The 17,035-nt window shown below is 48.0% G+C and overlaps 1 protein-coding gene across 1 annotated transcript in view; it reads right to left on the bottom strand.

Moving 5' to 3' along the window:
- Pkd1l1 (polycystin 1 like 1, transient receptor potential channel interacting) overlaps positions 1–17,035 on the bottom strand; it is a 103,434-nt gene that overhangs the window by 75,338 nt on the left and 11,061 nt on the right. Inside the window, 7 exon segments of the mRNA XM_057772856.1 lie at positions 1,405–1,464; positions 2,317–2,661; positions 5,189–5,349; positions 6,986–7,207; positions 9,797–9,978; positions 11,090–11,296; positions 14,643–14,775. Of these exon segments, the coding sequence (XP_057628839.1) occupies positions 1,405–1,464; positions 2,317–2,661; positions 5,189–5,349; positions 6,986–7,207; positions 9,797–9,978; positions 11,090–11,296; positions 14,643–14,775 (1,310 nt within the window).

Here is a 17,035-nt window from a genome sequence, read left to right as displayed (position 1 = left end):
AGCGTGGGGTCAAGTGACCGTAACCCAAACCCTGTGAAACCATGAGGCAAAATCAGTAGCCAGAAAGCCAACCAATGCAATCATGTCTCAGTATCCTACAAGTAAACCAAACAGCAGCAAAACCAGTCTTTCTGGCTAGACAGCTGCCACCGTCCTGGCCTAGGCAATCCCTAGTGATACCGAGGGCCTTGTCAGGAGCAGGTCTACCTGATCCACAGCCAGGACCCCTGTGTCCTGCTGTACACTCTGGGCAGCCATCCTCTTCCTACTCATCCCAGAGCCAGGTGTCAGGTGACTAGGTGACTAGATGCCATACCAGGCATCACCCCCTCTGTCCACAGCCCACTGGAGTTACTCTGATTGCCAGATCCTGAAGGACGTGTTGCCTATCTTGTTCCTCTCTTTGAAACCCTAGTGAAACTGGGGCTCATGGTCCACCAAGGCTTTCTCACAAGGCCCCGAGTGGTCGGCCACATGTCTATTTCTAGGACCTATGGCCATAACACACTTTGTTTACCCAGGTCTCTTTTCTGCTTCCTCTCATGACTGCCTATGAGGAGCATCTCATACAAAGAAGAACTGAAGAAATCCTCGGTCTGAGACGGTTGAAGAAAACATAGCAGTGAATCAGAGAACCAACACATTAACTTAACCACTAAGCACCATTCATCATCTGCCTGTTCTGTCAACAAGTTAATCACCCGCCCATTCATTTGGTAGACACAGCACACTCCAATTATCCATCTGTTCACTAGAAAGTAGTGTTCGCTCCTTGTCTGTCTATTCTGCAGAAACATAGATCACCTACTGATCGTACGATCAGTACCTGTTTACACGATACATTGATCATCCTGTGTTCACTGATGCACTGGGCATCACGACGGTTTTGGGGACACAGGAATAAGCTAGTTGTGAAGTTTTCATGAAGATGTCAGGTGTATACGGGACAGACACGGAAAAACATCATTGGTCCAGAAGCCATCTGCTTAGATGAGGTAGGGGTGGAAGCGTTGCAGGGGTCATAACAGTGCCGAGTGAGAATTCAGAATGGGGAGGGAGAGGGAGCCTGCAAGAAGGATGATGAGCAAGGAGGCAGGGCGAAGGAGCTTAGGGAGGCCTGCGCGCCGACAGTCACCACACAAGGCACCCCAGGTCTGGACTGCCTACTGTTGGGCCTGAGGCCACTAGAGTTCGGGAGCAAAGGGCTCAAGATGAGCAACAGTAAGTGAGCCAGGAGTGAGGTCTGTGTCCAAGAGGGGCTCACAGTCTCCATTTGAAAAACCCCTTGGGGGAGTTTTAGGTGGCCTTGCTGTTAGGGGCAAGCATGAAGCATCCAATATGGTGGTACATAGTAAGCCTGGGTGCAGGACTCTCCTACATGGGGACAATCATAAAAGTGGTCACCTGGCTGTCTTCCGGAAGATGGCACGTCTTCTTGGATGTCACTATAATAGGCTTCAAAGTCTACACAAGAAGGAAAGATTACATTTCATTTGAAGACACAATTATTGAGTGCTGTGTGCTGTAGACTAACCCCCCTGACACCAAGATCTTGTAAGGCAGGAGGAGTAGAACTTCGTGATCGTGCGGAGTGAGAACGTTGCAGATCAGAGCCAAACTATGCAAACCATTTCTTAGTTCCCTTAAGTTGTTATTCATTATCACTCTCATGTCTGACAGAACGTCTTTTTGACTATAGGTAAAATTTTTAAAATGTATTCTTCTTAGAAGAGGACTATTTGCCACCAATCCACAGCTAAAAATGCTGTCAGTCCAAAACCTGTGTGACTTTCCCCCATTTGACTGTAAGACACCAATTGGTGGTATCCCCATATACACACACACACACACACAATGTATTTGATACAACTTTCTTTGTTGTATAACTAATCAAATATCATATAGCCAGTTCTACTATGGATTGCAGTATTAAGGGCAAACTTTATCCGTGTCCCTGAACCACTATCACTCATATTTGGGTCAAGAATAAACTATCTCTTAGCCGGGCCATAGTAGCACATAGCAATAATGCCAGTGTTTGACCGGTGAAGACAGGAGAATCAGGAACTTGGCCTTAGCTACATAGGGAATTAGAGGCCTGGGCCACATTAGTTAGAACCTGTCTTGAAATAACAAAAACAAAATATTATTTTATTAGCCTGGGGTTGAAGCTGGGCTCTGCACTCAGCATGGACACAGTACTCTGAGACGCAGGACAAAGGCGGAAGTGACTTCAAGCCTGTCCCATTAGATCCATTCCTTCCCAGGTGAGCCTGGTGCCTACATACAAGGATGTGCAGAGATGGTGGCACTTACCGTCAAAGGCAGGGGAGGAAATAGAAGGAGGCCAGCTTCCTTCTGGGGTGCTCATCACCAAAGCTTCTTCATCCAGGGAACCTGGTACTGGACTCAATGAGCTGGAGTCCTCCATGGCCCCCCCGGAGCCTGCCATGGGACCCATCGCTGCAGGAATGTGGTGTCCTCCTGCTGTGGACTCAGAGGAAATGCTTCCCAGGTTGCGAAGAGCTGTCCAGCTCGGGGGCATGGGTGACTGCTCTTGTGAGTGTCGTGTCAGGGATCCTCTTGGGCTTGACTGAGACAACTTCAGAATGGCCCCGGATGCTGAAGCGCCCAGTAACCCCACGGTGCTGCAGAAGGGGACTTAAACATGGGTGTGACAGGGTTAAAATTCCGCACTGAAAATATAAAATGCAGGTTTTTTTTTTTTTTTAAAAATATACAGTCTGTGGGTTCAGTGCAAGATGGCTCAGCTGATAAAGATGCTTGCTGCAGAAGCCTGAAGATGTTAATGTGATATCCAGGAGTTTTATAATGGTGGTTAACCTTCACATCGGCACTGTGGCATTCCCCAGCCAACACACACACACACACACACACACACGTTAAAAATAAAAACTCATACATATACAGGTTACATAAGCATGTCTACCTGCAGGGCAAAGATATTGTCTGAGAGTTTGGATTGACCATTGCCACCTCGGGGCTGAGGTTGCTGCAGTACCTTACGTAGTCCTGGAAACACAAGAAGCGAAACAGCACAGAAACCATGGAGGCTTGGCTGGGAGAAGCAGGGAGAGGACCCGAGTTTCTCCTAACTGCAGGTGGGGGCGGGCACTAGAACACATAGGGTAGGATTCCAGTGTGGCACCTTTCCTGAGTCATCACCCAGGCTGTGGTGGCCTTTTGGGTGACACATCTGTTTTTAAGTCACCTTGGTACTGTCACTAACCCTCCAGCGATGCCCCTGACTTGAGTGGATTTCTCATCAGGGGTGTGTCTTGGTGCCGCATCTGGGGTGACTGAACACTTGTTCCCGTCTTCCCAGGAAGCACTGTGCTACTGTAAACAAGCCTGCCATGGAGCCCTGATGCTCAGATCAAGACCCAGGCACATGGCTGTGGCCTGGTGCTGAGGAAGCCAATACATGACCTAAACGTGAACAATTAAGGAAGGAAACTCTGGATCTCTTCTCTCGCCTGAACTTGCTCTCCCCGGTCTGCCTTCAGACTAGAGGGTGACCCTACCAGGTTCAACAAGCCCACTGTGCGAGTGACTATGTTCTGGAAGAATTTCCCCAGTCTTCATTTCCCTCCCTGACAATGAGGGCTCAGTAAATAATTCTAAAAGTCATCACCAGGGCTTATGATAAAGGAGCAATGACAAAAATATTCACTGACAGAAATAACTCTTTGAAAAAGCAGCTTTTGTTTATGACCATGGCAGACCTTTTCGCCTCTGTCCTCCATGGTGTCCTTTACAGTGAGCTAGTGGTTTGTCTCCCTGTGTTCTGTGAACCTGCTGTCAGAGGGGGTGATGGGAGCCCTGGTCAGCTTTCTCTGAGATACGCTGGCCTAAGGCAGCACTGGCCTTGTCGAAGCCAGTGTCTCTACCACAGGTCCTCACTTAGGTTTTGGTTTTTGATTCATAAAGGAGTAGTTTGTCTTAAAGAATTCAGAGCCCCCTCTCCTATGGAATGAGGCACAATTGACTGGATGTCTCCGTTGTGTTTGGGAGGGGGGATCTGAACTCCAAACTCTGCTTTATAAGGTTTTTTTAAGAGCCCCAAATGGATTGAAGAAAACATGACGGGCAGCCAGTGGGGGCTGAGCAGAGCTGGATGCCCAGCCCAGAAACCCAGTCTTCTATGGCACTTCCTGTTGGAACTCAATCTCATTCCACAGCATCCCGCTACTCCGTGGAGTGGTGTGAGAAAGGATGAACACTAGAGTCGGGGGTGAATAAGAACAAATTCACAATATTCTTCAGCCCAGGCGAATGAGAGGCCTGAGACCCCAGACACCCGCCCCCAGGTCATTCTCATCAGCTTGGTGGGTTTCTCCAGACATCCTGACGTGGAGGAGATAACTCACACCCTAGTGAAGCCCCTTTTTTCTTTCTGGAATGCCTCACATCACTGAGTGACTGCCAGTCCACCCCTGTGCCTTCTTAAGCCCTGCCCCAGCTGAAATCACCAGAGACACCCCCCCCACCCCATGGCGTCATTTAGGGAGCACTTATTCTGAGTAACTGCAATTCCTGTTTTCTCCCTGTGGCCATCTTCATCAGGACTTGAATAAACTCTCTTTCTACATGCAGTGTGCCTCAACTTCCCATTTAGAGAGTAGCAGAGACTGGAGATGTCAGTCCTTTCTGGAACTCCACCCTCCACCAGTGATCCCAGTCTTTCTGGGACTCTCCTGGAAGCTTTGTTACATAGCCATGGATGGTTACATCACCCTGCCCCAGTGTTTGGGATGGCCAAGTCTCATCTCAAAGATACTCAGTGGCTGCTAGTCACCTGTAAGCTCATTAGCATATAAAAGCATGATCGCATGAAAGAGTCCAAGGATTTTAGGAGCTGTACGCCAGGAAAGAGGACCGTAGAGCCAACGCAGATGACAGTGTTCAAGTCCACTGCTCTCTGGACAGTGAGTGCCATCAAATCCTTTGCAATGGCTGCCTGTGATTCTCAACCAATAAAATGGCCCAAGTGAGTCTGTGCTCAGCCTCCTTACAGCACACATATAAGAAACCATTACCGGACTGTCAATAGGTGTCTGGAGGGCTGAGGTAGGATGAAGTCCCAGCCGTGAAGAGGTCAGATGCGATGGTTCAGCCACCCCCAACAACCTTTTTTTATTCATCAGAAAAAGAGTAGCGATGTTACCTTCCACGGTACTCTTTTCTGTCGCGTTGACCAGGAAGAGATCCCAGGAATAAGTGAGGTCGGGTATATCGTCACAGTCTTCACACACAGCTCGGAGAGACAGTTCTTCATTCCAGTTTACACGGATGTCTCTAAAGTTGACCCACGAGATGTGGACGAATCTGGAACCAGCAATTGCTTTGATGTTGTTGGAAATACCACGTGCATTCTTAGGCTGCATTCGTTTGGAAGGGCCATGTTTGAACCATCTGTGCTGGCTCTGTATTGTGAGAACTGAATGTATCATCAGAGCCTGTGTGTAGGATCACGGACCATGACCAGCTTCCAGGTTTCACACAGCAGCCAGCATTTGACTGAATACATCAGACAAGAACACTCAAACCAAGTTCAGGGAAGCTGTGACTTCCCCAATGTCAAACAATCCTGGACTCTATTCTCTCTGTCGCTCAGCCTTGGCTCTGGCCGGGCTGTCCAAACACAGAAGTCAATACTTGAGTTGTCTCTTTACCTTTTTACCACACGTTTGCCTCCGCAGCTACAGACCACTTTCACCGGGGCCTTGCCAAGTCATCTGCCTTTGCCACAGTCATCTGGCTTAGCTCTGCCTCCCACTTGGGTTGGGCTATTGGGTCATGAGCTGCCCCATGCCTTATAGCACCCACAGGGACAACATCTTGCACAGTCCCCCATTGCATCCACCACACATCTCTGAGTCATTTATAGCTACATCCTGGCAATTTCTCCAGGCTCTTTGCTGGCCCAGGGCTGAGTCCCAAAAGCATTCCATGAACTCTGGTTCTTTGGAACATCATCAGGTGGCGAGAGAGACTATGTTGGACCTTGCCATGTGGATTCCCTTCCTGTAGGACTTGAGGACTCTTTAAAAGTCCGAGTACAGAGGGGACTTTCTAGGTGGTGTGCAGATGTCTGTGTGTCTTTCACTATCGGGTACACCCTATGCCATGACTTCACATCGAACATTAAGTGTAGGAGGCAAAAAGGAACATGGCAGGTCAGGTCTGCTGCTTCCTCAAAAGGAATCAGCCCATCACATGTTTGTGTGTACCTCTGTATGTGTGTGTGTGTGTGTGTGTGTGCGTGCATATAAGTACTAGCTATTGGTCGTAGTTTTGGTTACTTGCAGTCAACCAACAACTGAAACATTAAATGGAAAATCCCAGAAACGAATTATTTGCAAGTGTTCAGGTATGCCATTCTCAAAAACGTGTAATTCGTGTTCTAGCCCCAAAGTCAGTTCCCCTGGAATTCAGCCCCTGCCCAGTCACATATAACCTAGACCTCGAAGGGGGAGCCCAGATGCTTCCATGTCCTTGCCCATCCTGACAGCTCAGCTCCGCCCTGTATACCTGCTTTGGGTCTCTGGCTATACATGTGAGTACTTCGGTAGCCTTGGTGATGAAGAGCTTATGGGTGTGGTTCCTAGCATCTCTTTGTGATCTCTTGTGCTCCAGGATGTCACAACTGGACCTGCACTTGCGTTAATTCAGTCCTGCAATTCCTAGAAGGCTCCCTAGTCTGGAAATCAGAGCTGCCTTCTAACATCAGCCTTAAGCACTGGTCTTCAATTTAGGGGATGGGTGCTGTTACAGGAAGGACCCACGGTTAGCCCACGAGACAGCAGAGCTACCCACGACACTAGCCCCTCCCCAGTCACCACCTTCTTACTTAGGGGTGTGGTCCTCACATGGCCGAACTTTACAATGTCTCCATTCACAGAGTCCTAAGCTGCCACCACCAGCCAGAAAGCTTAGCTACATATGCGTAGGGCAAGGGTACCTGAAGTCCGGGTCTGAACGGGTGGACAGGAATATCAAGGCCTGAGAAGAGTTCTGCCCATTGCTGGAGACTATCAGGGTCACAAGGAACTGGTCACAGCACCCACTGAGCCATTTTGCTGGGAAGGAAACGGCAGGAGCCTGAGTGTCTACTTGGTATGGAGTAGAGTCCTCAAAGCAGGGCCACCTTGGTGAGCTGGCTGCCGTGCAAGTCCAGTGATACCTGTCGAAGAAGCCATTGGAGGGGCATGGTTAGCATCACTGTGTGTTAAAGGCTCATGTGGCTGGGGAGAGGTGATACTCCTTCCTCTTTGACATCAGTGACACAGGGCTGGGCCTGTCTCTCCCACTCCCTGGCACAAAGACCACTGCAATCCAGCTAGAGTTCTGTTTCTGGCTGACTTGTGTCTTACACCCTGGTCCTAGAGCTACTTCTGCCACTCCCGTGTGCAAAGTGACTCCCTCTGCTCATAAGGAACACAGCCCTGCAAAGCCTAGAATGTCTCCCTCACAATGACTCTGCCAGCGGTGCGTCTCATCTTGGAGACAACTCCACAAGGTAAGACAGGAATGTCACATTATCCCAAGTTTAGGAAGAGAACACCTTGGTGGAGGCCTTGGGGAGCTGCCCTGTTCCTTCAATCTCACCATCTTTCTGTAAAATGGTAACTGCTTGAGCCACCAGACAATGATGGTTGCGCCATCAGGGTGGAGGAGGGGGACAGCATCATCCCACCCTAGAGCAGATCTTAATCCACAGGGGAGACATGTTTAAACAGGCATGCGGCAGGCAGGAAACAGTGCGCAAATGCACTGGCAAGCTGGGCCAGCCCCACCATGGCACCCTGCTTTTATAACTGTCCCTGAACTGCTATTGAGCCTTAAAAGTCCGTTTCCTTGTGTAGCCTGCAGGTGCTGCATTCTGAGGAGGTGCTGCATTCTGAGGAGGTGCTGCATTCTGAAGCACTCTTGCATTCTGAGGAGGTGCTGCAGCATTCTCTTAATCTCCTCTGGGAAGAAGCATCCCTGGAGCACACCAGAACTCAGTGTCCAGTGCAGTTCACAAGCTGGATAGAGAAACTGTCCCATGCTTCCCCCCAAAGATTCCTTACTGCCCAGAAGCACATCCAGCAGGAGACACCGAGCTCTCGTGTTCAGGCACGGTGAGGACTCCTAATAGTTGACGGTGTGGAGGTGACAGAGACGCAGCCTTAGTCTGTCTGGCTTAGGGTGAAGAACTGGTTGCTGAGAGCCGTGTTTATAGCATGTACGAGGGTAGAATCGGAAAGGGGTCGACCTCTCGTCTCTACGGCACTAAAGAAGTGCCAAGTCCCACGCTTGGGTGTGGTAAACACGAAGCATCACAGCAGGGGTTATAATCACAAAGGGACCTCTCTACTGATTTGTCAGTAGGGACTACGTGCCAGACCCAGGGATATAGCCCGTGAGAGCCTTGTTGTTCTAACTCAAACTCCATGATGGAGGGCAATGAGCAGCAAGCAATCTTATGAGTGAGGAACAGGTAAGACAAGATTCACTCCAGACAGGACAGTGGCTTCCCCTCTGAGTCAAAAGGTCAGAGCAGGGAAGTGAGAGCATCTAACTTTTCCTAGACAACTCCATCCTTGGAGGATATATGTAAGCTGAGGCCCAGGTGGCTCCACCCCGGCAATGTAGGGGAAGTGTACCGGGTTGGTTTCTATGGGAGACCTAATGAGATCTTCTGACAGAGGAGACAGAGTGGGAGGAAAGACACTGAGAAAAGTTTCAGTCTGAGTGACGGGAAGAAATGTTTCCTTGGGGTCCCATCACCAAGAAGGGGAAGTAGACATGAGCCCCCACCCCAACCCAGAAGCTACCTTCAGTTGACATATGCTCAAAAAGGAGAATCCCCTTTCCTCCCCTGGAGTCTCACTGCGTATGCAAACCACACTTAAGGGCAGCAGTGGAGGGGCAACACAAAATGAAACCAATGGTCCTTTTGGATCTTTTTGTCTTATACTGCTTTGTTTGGACACTTTTTAAACCTAACCTAGCTTTTGCTTGTCTATTACAGTTTACGATTGTATGTTTTTATGGGTTCCATTTGTGTGTGTGCATTAGTGTGTATATGTGTTTCTTGTCCCTTTTCTTTCTTGTTTTGTGGTCTAGTTTGTTTGCCTGTTTGTTTGAGAGACAGGGGCAGGGGCATGGATTGGACGTGTGGGGGGATTGAGGAAGATTCAGGATGATATAGGAGAGGGTAAATCATAATCAGAATATCTCGTATAAAAATTATTTTTAACTAAAAAAAAAAAATGTTCCCTGGATGAAGATGGGAAGGACAGTGGGAAGAGACGGAGCTTGTGACTGGGTGAGCTGAGGCACAGGAAAGGGGCCCACAGGTGGTGGCGCTGCAGACAGCACAGAAGACATGAGTCTGCGGTGGTGATGGGGAGGGTTGAAGGTTGCCTGAGTGGGGGATGTATGCCAAAAGGCCCACTGGGTTGGGCTGTCTGGCCCAGAGCCCAGGACCACAGAGCAGAGCCACCCTACAGGCAGCTCTCTGCCTCCCCCACACAAGGAGTCCTTATGAAAGGGACGCATTCACAATGAGCCTTCCAAAATGGCATTTCAAGCATGAGCTTTAAAGACTGACTCGCGCTCTACTCACCTTTCCTGTATTGATTTACACTTGGAATTGAATGGAGCACTCCAGCTACAGAAAGCTGGCACACACGGCTATCTCAACCGCACTGGCCGAACCCCAGGGTGCCTGGGCCAGAGTTTCAAGGAGCAGGAGCCTGAGAACCTTGCAGCTCCGGGCTCTTACCTGAGAGCCGCTCCAGGATTGTCAGGGTCGTAGGACTGGAAGCCTCTGAGGATGATGGAGGCCGTGGTGGCCCTGGGGATGAAGATGTGGGTGCCTTCAGAGATCACGCTGACGGGAGCCCTGGCTCGAACCTCCACACCAACACTGTAGTTGCTATACACCATACTTCCCTTGATCTGAACCTGAGAGACCAAGCACAAGGGGTAGTACAGGAGAAGAATGCAGATGCTTCCAGAACTGCACATGGGACACCGACCCTCAGCTCTAACCGCAGGAGTCACCCACAGTGTTCATCAGAGGGTGTGGCTGGCTGGGGGGAAGAGCGTGGATCCCTTGATATCCAAGTCTGCCTAAATGCGCAGCTATCTAGGTGTGTGTTGGTCAGTATTCTTGTCAACTTGACACAAGCTAGAGCCATTGGAGAAGAGGAAACCTCAGCTGAGAAAATGCTCCCATCAGATTTGCCCATAGGCAAGTCTATAAAGCATTTTCTTGATTGGTGATTGATGTGGGAGGGCCCAGCCCACTGTGGGCGGCACCATTCCTAGGCAGGTGGGCCTGGCTTGTATAAGAGAGCACACTGAATGAACCAGGAAATGTAAGTAGTATTTCTCCACAGTCTCTCCTTCAGCAATGACATCCCTTTTCTAACCCACGTGGTTCTATATCATTTTCCAGCCCTAAACATAGCACTGACTGAGGGTCACACTGGGTACTTCTCTCGTGACTTTGTCCTCTGGTGGACATCTTTCATGCTTCTCTCCTAAATGGCAGCAACACTATTTTTCTGTCCCTTCCTCAGCACAGGGTTTATTCAAAGTAGGTGCAAAGAAACAATGTCTTTAACAAAAATAGAAGTAGTTTTTCATAGATTACTTGGCCAACATTAGAATATATTCTGTCTCTGTGCGTGTGTGCTGCATGCACTAGCCTAGACAATGAGTCACCTGTCTCTGCCTCTCCCCACAAATACCGGGGTTATAGGTGCACACTGTGCACTGCCATGCCTGCCTGTTGTACACAGGTACCAGGTATTTGAGCTCAGCTCCTCCCACTTGTAGAGTATAGCAAATGTTCTCTCCCACTGGGCCACTTCTCCAAATGAAGAAAAAAAATCTCTCTTAAAATCCTACCCACACCTTTAAAACAAACAATCAACCAAATGAATTCAAACCAGACCAAAATAAAATCCACACAAACAAAACTCCCTTTCATTGGCTGAAAGAGGTTTTCCTCTAGGGCTTGTGGAAAGAGTTGGCTGGCTCGACAGCCTGAGGAACTGAGTGATCCCACCTTAGCCGTGGCAGTGTAGTTCCCACACTCCAGGGTGTAGCTGGGGAGCTCGATGGTTTGCCCGAGGGTGTTGACAGCTGCAGGGAGGGTGATGGCGGTCGCCTCAGCATCCACAATGGTCCAGGTGTAGGAAAGCCCTTGGGAAATGTTACAGAGGACTGCAGCTTCCAGTGTCACTGCTAGTCTCAGGGGCTGAGCGCGCCATATCTGGGAATTGACGTGAGAGGTCCTGTCAGTCGGTGTCTGCCAGCCCTGATGGGACAGCACGCTGGCTGCTATAAAGTGTCATTGGTGCAGCCCCCGCCATTTGTTTGCAAAATTACGGGGTGGGACCTGGAAGTGGACTTCAAATAGCACCTAGTACATTTTTTTATTTTTTACAGATGAAAGTAAACAGCAAACATACAAAAACAAGAAAAGCAAGTATTTACACTTACATACTGATAGCAGGGGAAAAAAAATCTTTTAAGCAGGAAACCAACGGGAAAATGTCAAAGGAAAAAGTTACTAGATTGTATTACATTAGAATTTCATTTAATTGTTTCATTGTTACTTGTTTGTGTATTTGTCACGGTATTCACAGCTGTGCTGTGCTTCCCACGCTCCTTATTCCCTTTCCCCATCCTCTGGGACTAGCTAGAATGCAGCCCTCAACATCCTGGCCTGACTTTGGGATTTGTCCCTGAATGTGGAAAAGCATTCCAGATGAGTCTGTCCGGCCAGGGACTCCCCGCCTGTTCTGGAGCTGATGCTAGGTGCATGGGCTCTCCCTGGAGGTAGCTCCATTTAATTTAAAAGAGAAAAATTCCTGGAGAAATGAGATTTTAAGACTTCAGCAACTTTAATGCTCGTTGTCCCTCCCCGTCTTCCCTCTCGTACGCACCCATCATGTTTTCCTCCCCATTTCCTCCTCCTTTTTTAGTTCTCCTTTGTCTCCTTACTACAGTACATTTCAGGGCAAGGCCCATGCTCAGGAATCATTGGCCAACACAAAACAGACTCCATATTTTCTTGAGTTCTTTTGTTTTGTTTTAGTAGCTTTTTGGTATTGACTTTCATTTTTATTTATATGCTTTGATTTCTGCTGTTTGTCTTGTTTTTTACAGAGCGAGAACGTGGGCTGGGTGAGTAAAGAGGTGGGGTGGATCTGGAAGGGGTAGGAGGGGACATGAATGATCAAATAAAATACATGGAAAAGTTTTAATTAAATGTACTTAAAGGTAAAAGAAGGTGTTGGCTTCCCTCCTCCCACTACTGATTGGGACTTTTAACCTTAAACTTTAGATGAAATATAGTTTGTTATAAAGAAAACACAAATGGTATAAAGACCAGAATGCTTAAAAACAAAAAGAAGAAGAATTTATTAGTCTTACAACTGGGAAATTCATCTTTTATGTTCTCCAGGTAGCTTTCTACACTATTTTATTTACTGTTCAGCCCTTTTCATTGTTTCTACTCTGAACCTGATTTCATTGTAGGACTTGTAAGAAAGCTGCCAGACATGGTAGCAATGACAAATTACAATACTCTCAATTTTTATACACATTCAAAATGATGAAATGCATTAAAACTGTACAACTTTCATTGAAGTAGGAGCTGGCTTTGCGTGCTGGCAAACTGGGGTGCACAAGAGCATCCAGGAGGCACAGATAAATTTCCCAAGAGAGGCGTTCTGCCCCTTAGCTCTGTGACATGGAGATACTAAGGACACGAAGAGAAACATGTGCACCAGAGTGTTGCATACTGAAGATGATGTGTGCACAGAGGGAGGGCCAACATGCTATTTGTAGTAATGGAGAGTTAGAAACGATCAGAGTTCAATGATGAAGATGCTGGGAAATAGTGTAGAATGTGTAATGTGTACTAAGAGACAGTGATGCTATAATACAATGATTCAAATTTTGTCATTAAACACACATTCAATCTCTCTCTCTCTCTCTCTCTCTCTCTCTCTCTCTCTCTCTCTCTCTCTCTCTCCCTCTCCCTCTCCCTCACCCTCTCCCTCTTTCTCTATCCCTCTGTCTCCGCACATAACAAATAATAGCAGGGAGCTGGAGAAAGGGCTCGGTGGTTAAGAATGTTTTCTGTTCTTGCAGGGTAACTAAGTTTTCTTCCCAGGACCTATGTGAGGCAGCTCACATCCTCCTATAACACCAGCGTTATGATATCTGGCGCCCTCTGCTGGCCTTTGCAAGCACCTGCATGCATATGCACATATCCTTATACTAACACAATTTTAAAATAATAAAGAAAATTTTAAGCAGTGGCAAAACATTTAAAATAAATAAATATATCTCCTGGTGTCTATATTTCACATAATTTCATTTTTCTTTATACTTTTAGAAAACACAAGAAATATAAAAAAACAAATGGTGCCATCAATATTGCTTTCCATATCTTACAGAAAAACTCAAATGAAAATGTTTTACAGATTAAAAACTAAACTCATTTATTTGTGCAATATTTGTTTCTATGTACTGAGGTAGTTGAAAGTAAGTATAAATTAAAACAAACAAACAATACGTCCATGTGTGGGAGTGTGAGCCTGTAATTCCGGCATACAAGAAGCTGAGGCAGGAAAACTGAGAGTGCTGGGATAGCCTGGGCAGCATAGCGAATTCAAGGACAGCCTGGGCTAAATAGTGATGCCAAATCTTAAAACAAAATAAAAATAAAGAGCGTAAGGTAACAACAATAACAGTATATTCTTTAAAACAAAACAAAATCAAACAAAAGACAGGATCGGCTTCACGGCAGAACAAGAATTCCAGCCAGAACCTTGTGAGCTGTGGTCTTTCCCTAGAAGCCCTCGCATTTTGGTCCATCCCTCACACAGAGAGCACAGAACAGCCTGACACCATAGAATGCTGGCCTTGAGAGCTACAGAGGTCTTGCCTTGAGGGCCATGGACACCTGATGGCCACAGCCTGCCCAGAGCAACCCCATACTCTCTTTGAAGTCCACTGTGCTCTGAGGCTGCTGGGACCTGAAATGCATAGGGCTGGCAGCTGACCCATCACAGAAGGCATTTTGGCAAAAGCCAAGGGCGAATTCTGATTCCCAAGCAGCAGGCTGAATACCTTTGACCTGAAAGTAAAACTGCTTGAAATCAAAGCCCTCAAAGAAGTGCAAGAAATAAAGGGCAGCCTTATTCTCTTTTTTTCTCATTTTGTAATTAGTACTCAATATATAATTGGTCATTTCTTTTCATTTTGGTGTCAGATTTTTCTTTGGACTGAAAATGCCATCATTCTGTATATAATCAAAAAAGAAAGAAAGAAAAGAAAAGAAAAAAGCTACTCAGAGCAAGTTGTGCTGAATGCCAGTCATATAAGGTAAAATAAAAGACTTATTCACGCGCTAGGAGCCAGGCTTCCCTCCAAATCCAGGCTCTCCCTGCTCAGACACCAGCTTCCGAGCCCTCACAGGGACGCTTTTGTGCTGAGTGCAGCAGACAAGCTCAACAAAACCTCCTTCATTCCCCAGCGAGCTCAGCGATTTCGAAGCAGCCTATCTTGAGGCAGCCAGGATACTTGGCTAAGCCCAGCCCTACCTGCACCTTCTTAGGCCCCATGTTCTTCACCGGAGGTGGCTGGCAAGGCTCATGCACGATGAAAAGCGGCTTCCTTAGGACGGCGGAGCTGATGTTATTGAAGGCCAGGACTTCAACTGTAAACTCACCCTCCCTGGAAGGGTGGAGAGCAGACATGGAGAGATCAAAGTTGCTCTACACTGGCCCTCGATCCCTCTGCATCACCATCTGTGATGGCCAGTGAACCCAAAGTGTAGAGACAGAAGGGGCCGGGGTCATGAAGTTGATCTCCATGGAGGCCATTCTCTGTCTACGTGGTGGAGATGCCCATCATGTGTGGATTAGTTCCTGTGTAACTCAACTGGCAGTTACACGCACCAAACAACATTACACTAGGAGAGGGCACACTGCTCCCAGTAGCCATGACTTAGTTCTCTACTGACCACAGAGTCACCCAAAGGTTGAGCCCCAAACTCTTCCCTGTGATGGACATTCCCGACTGGAACATCTGGTCCTAGCCGTTAGATTTCCTGAATAATCCTTAGGGTTTAGGACACTAAAAAGGATCAGAATGAGTTTTAAACCTGAACCTACTTCCAGTCCCCGGGCAGAGTGGAAGGTCCCAGCTATGGACAGAAGGTCCTGGTTATGGACAGAAGGTCCTGGCTATGGAGAGAAGGCCCTGGCTATGGAGAGAAGGTCCCAGCCATGGACAGAAGGCCCTGGCTATGGAGAGAAGTAGCACAGGAGGATCATGGGAATTAGGCAGCTCATGACTAGAATGTCATCTGCTACCCTGGAGGCTCAGGAAGAAAGGCAGGTCCTCCAAGGAGGGAGATGTGTTGACCAAGGTTTCTGTCCTGCGTGGTCCTGCAGCCATTCAGTCCCAAAGAAACACACAGAGGTCTACATTAATTTTAAACTGGTTGGCCTAGTAGCTCAGGCTTCTTATTAATTAATTCTTATAATTTATATTAGCCCATAATTCTTATCTGTGTTAGCCACATTGATTGGTACCTTTTTCGGTAAGACAGTGTCTGGCTTCCACTCTGTCCAGGTGACGACTGCACACTGAAACTTCCCTCTTCCCAGAATTTTCATTGCCCCACCTCTACTTGCTGCCTGGTCACCCCACCTATACTTCCTGCCTGGCTACTGGCCAATCGATGTTTATTTAAAATACAAGTAACAGGGTATAGGCCATTGTTTCACAGTAAGGATGTCTGCATGGGGGTCCTGGGCTGTGGAATGGCCGCAGAAACATCATTTGCGGAGGGCTGCTGGAGCCGCAGAGGGCATCCTGGGTGCCTGAGCTCTAGGAACCTGCCTAGCCATATGCAAACCCCTCAGGAACTTTTGACTGATTCCTTCTGCACCTGAGAATCTATTTCCAAGGAAGAAGTCATGAATTATGGCTAGTGATAGACCATTAAAGATTTCCCATGAAAGCTGGAAGAGGCCACAGGCATGGACCTGCGTTGAAGAAAGTCTGTATTGGCTTCTGGTGCCACCGCCCACAGAGGCCTTACTTTTTAAATTTATCTATTTGTGGTTTGGATGAGAAACACTTCCCTCCCACGTAGACACGTGTGTTTAAACACTTAGTCCCCAGTCGGTGGTGCTATTTGGGGAGGTTATGGAAGAGTGACAGCCCCACCACACTTCCTGATCCTGCCGCTGTGCCTTCCCACCAGGTGATCATGGGTACACAGCCCCACCACACTTCCTGATCCTGCCGCTGTGCCTTCCCACCAGGTGATCATGGGTACACAGCCCCACCACACTTCCTCTGCTGCTGTGCCTTCCCACCAGGTGATCATGGGTACACAGCCCCACCACACTTCCTGATCCTGCTGCTGTGCCTTCCCACCAGGTGATCATGAAGTCCTCAGGACCCCTACACCCACATAAACTGTTCCCGAAGTTGCTTTTGATCATGGTGTTTAGTCACAACCTCAGCACCATAACGATCACACTTCTGCACACTCTGCTATTCCTCTGTGCCAGCTGAGTCTGAGGCTGGGCCTTGGCCATGCTTGTCTCTGGCAACTGTGAAAACTGGACACTCGTGGGGAGGTCTTGGCCCCCTTAGAACCCAGAATTCACCCTAGCCAGAGACTCAGTTAGGAGCAGTTGACCTGTCTGTCTGCGGCACCCGCAGTCCCGCCTCGAGTGCCGCTTACACTTGTGGTTTTATTCCAAAGGAAACCTTCAGGAGCAACAGTTTCGGATGAACGCAATCAGATACCACTTATCTTTCTAATCTAGCCAGGTGCTGCAGAACGATGTCATGGTTAATGATATCACATGCCCATGGCATGGCAAGGGCTCCTAGGATTACGATAAGGCAGAACATTTTGTGCTGCCTAGTGGTACCATAGCTGCCCTAATATAAACAGAACGATACTGGGGTG

This window comes from Chionomys nivalis, chromosome 6, assembly GCF_950005125.1.
Source record: "Chionomys nivalis chromosome 6, mChiNiv1.1, whole genome shotgun sequence".
Taxonomy (NCBI): domain Eukaryota; kingdom Metazoa; phylum Chordata; class Mammalia; order Rodentia; family Cricetidae; genus Chionomys; species Chionomys nivalis.
The sequence above is the reverse complement of the archived record's forward strand: the minus strand, read 5'-3'. Positions and strand labels throughout refer to the sequence as shown.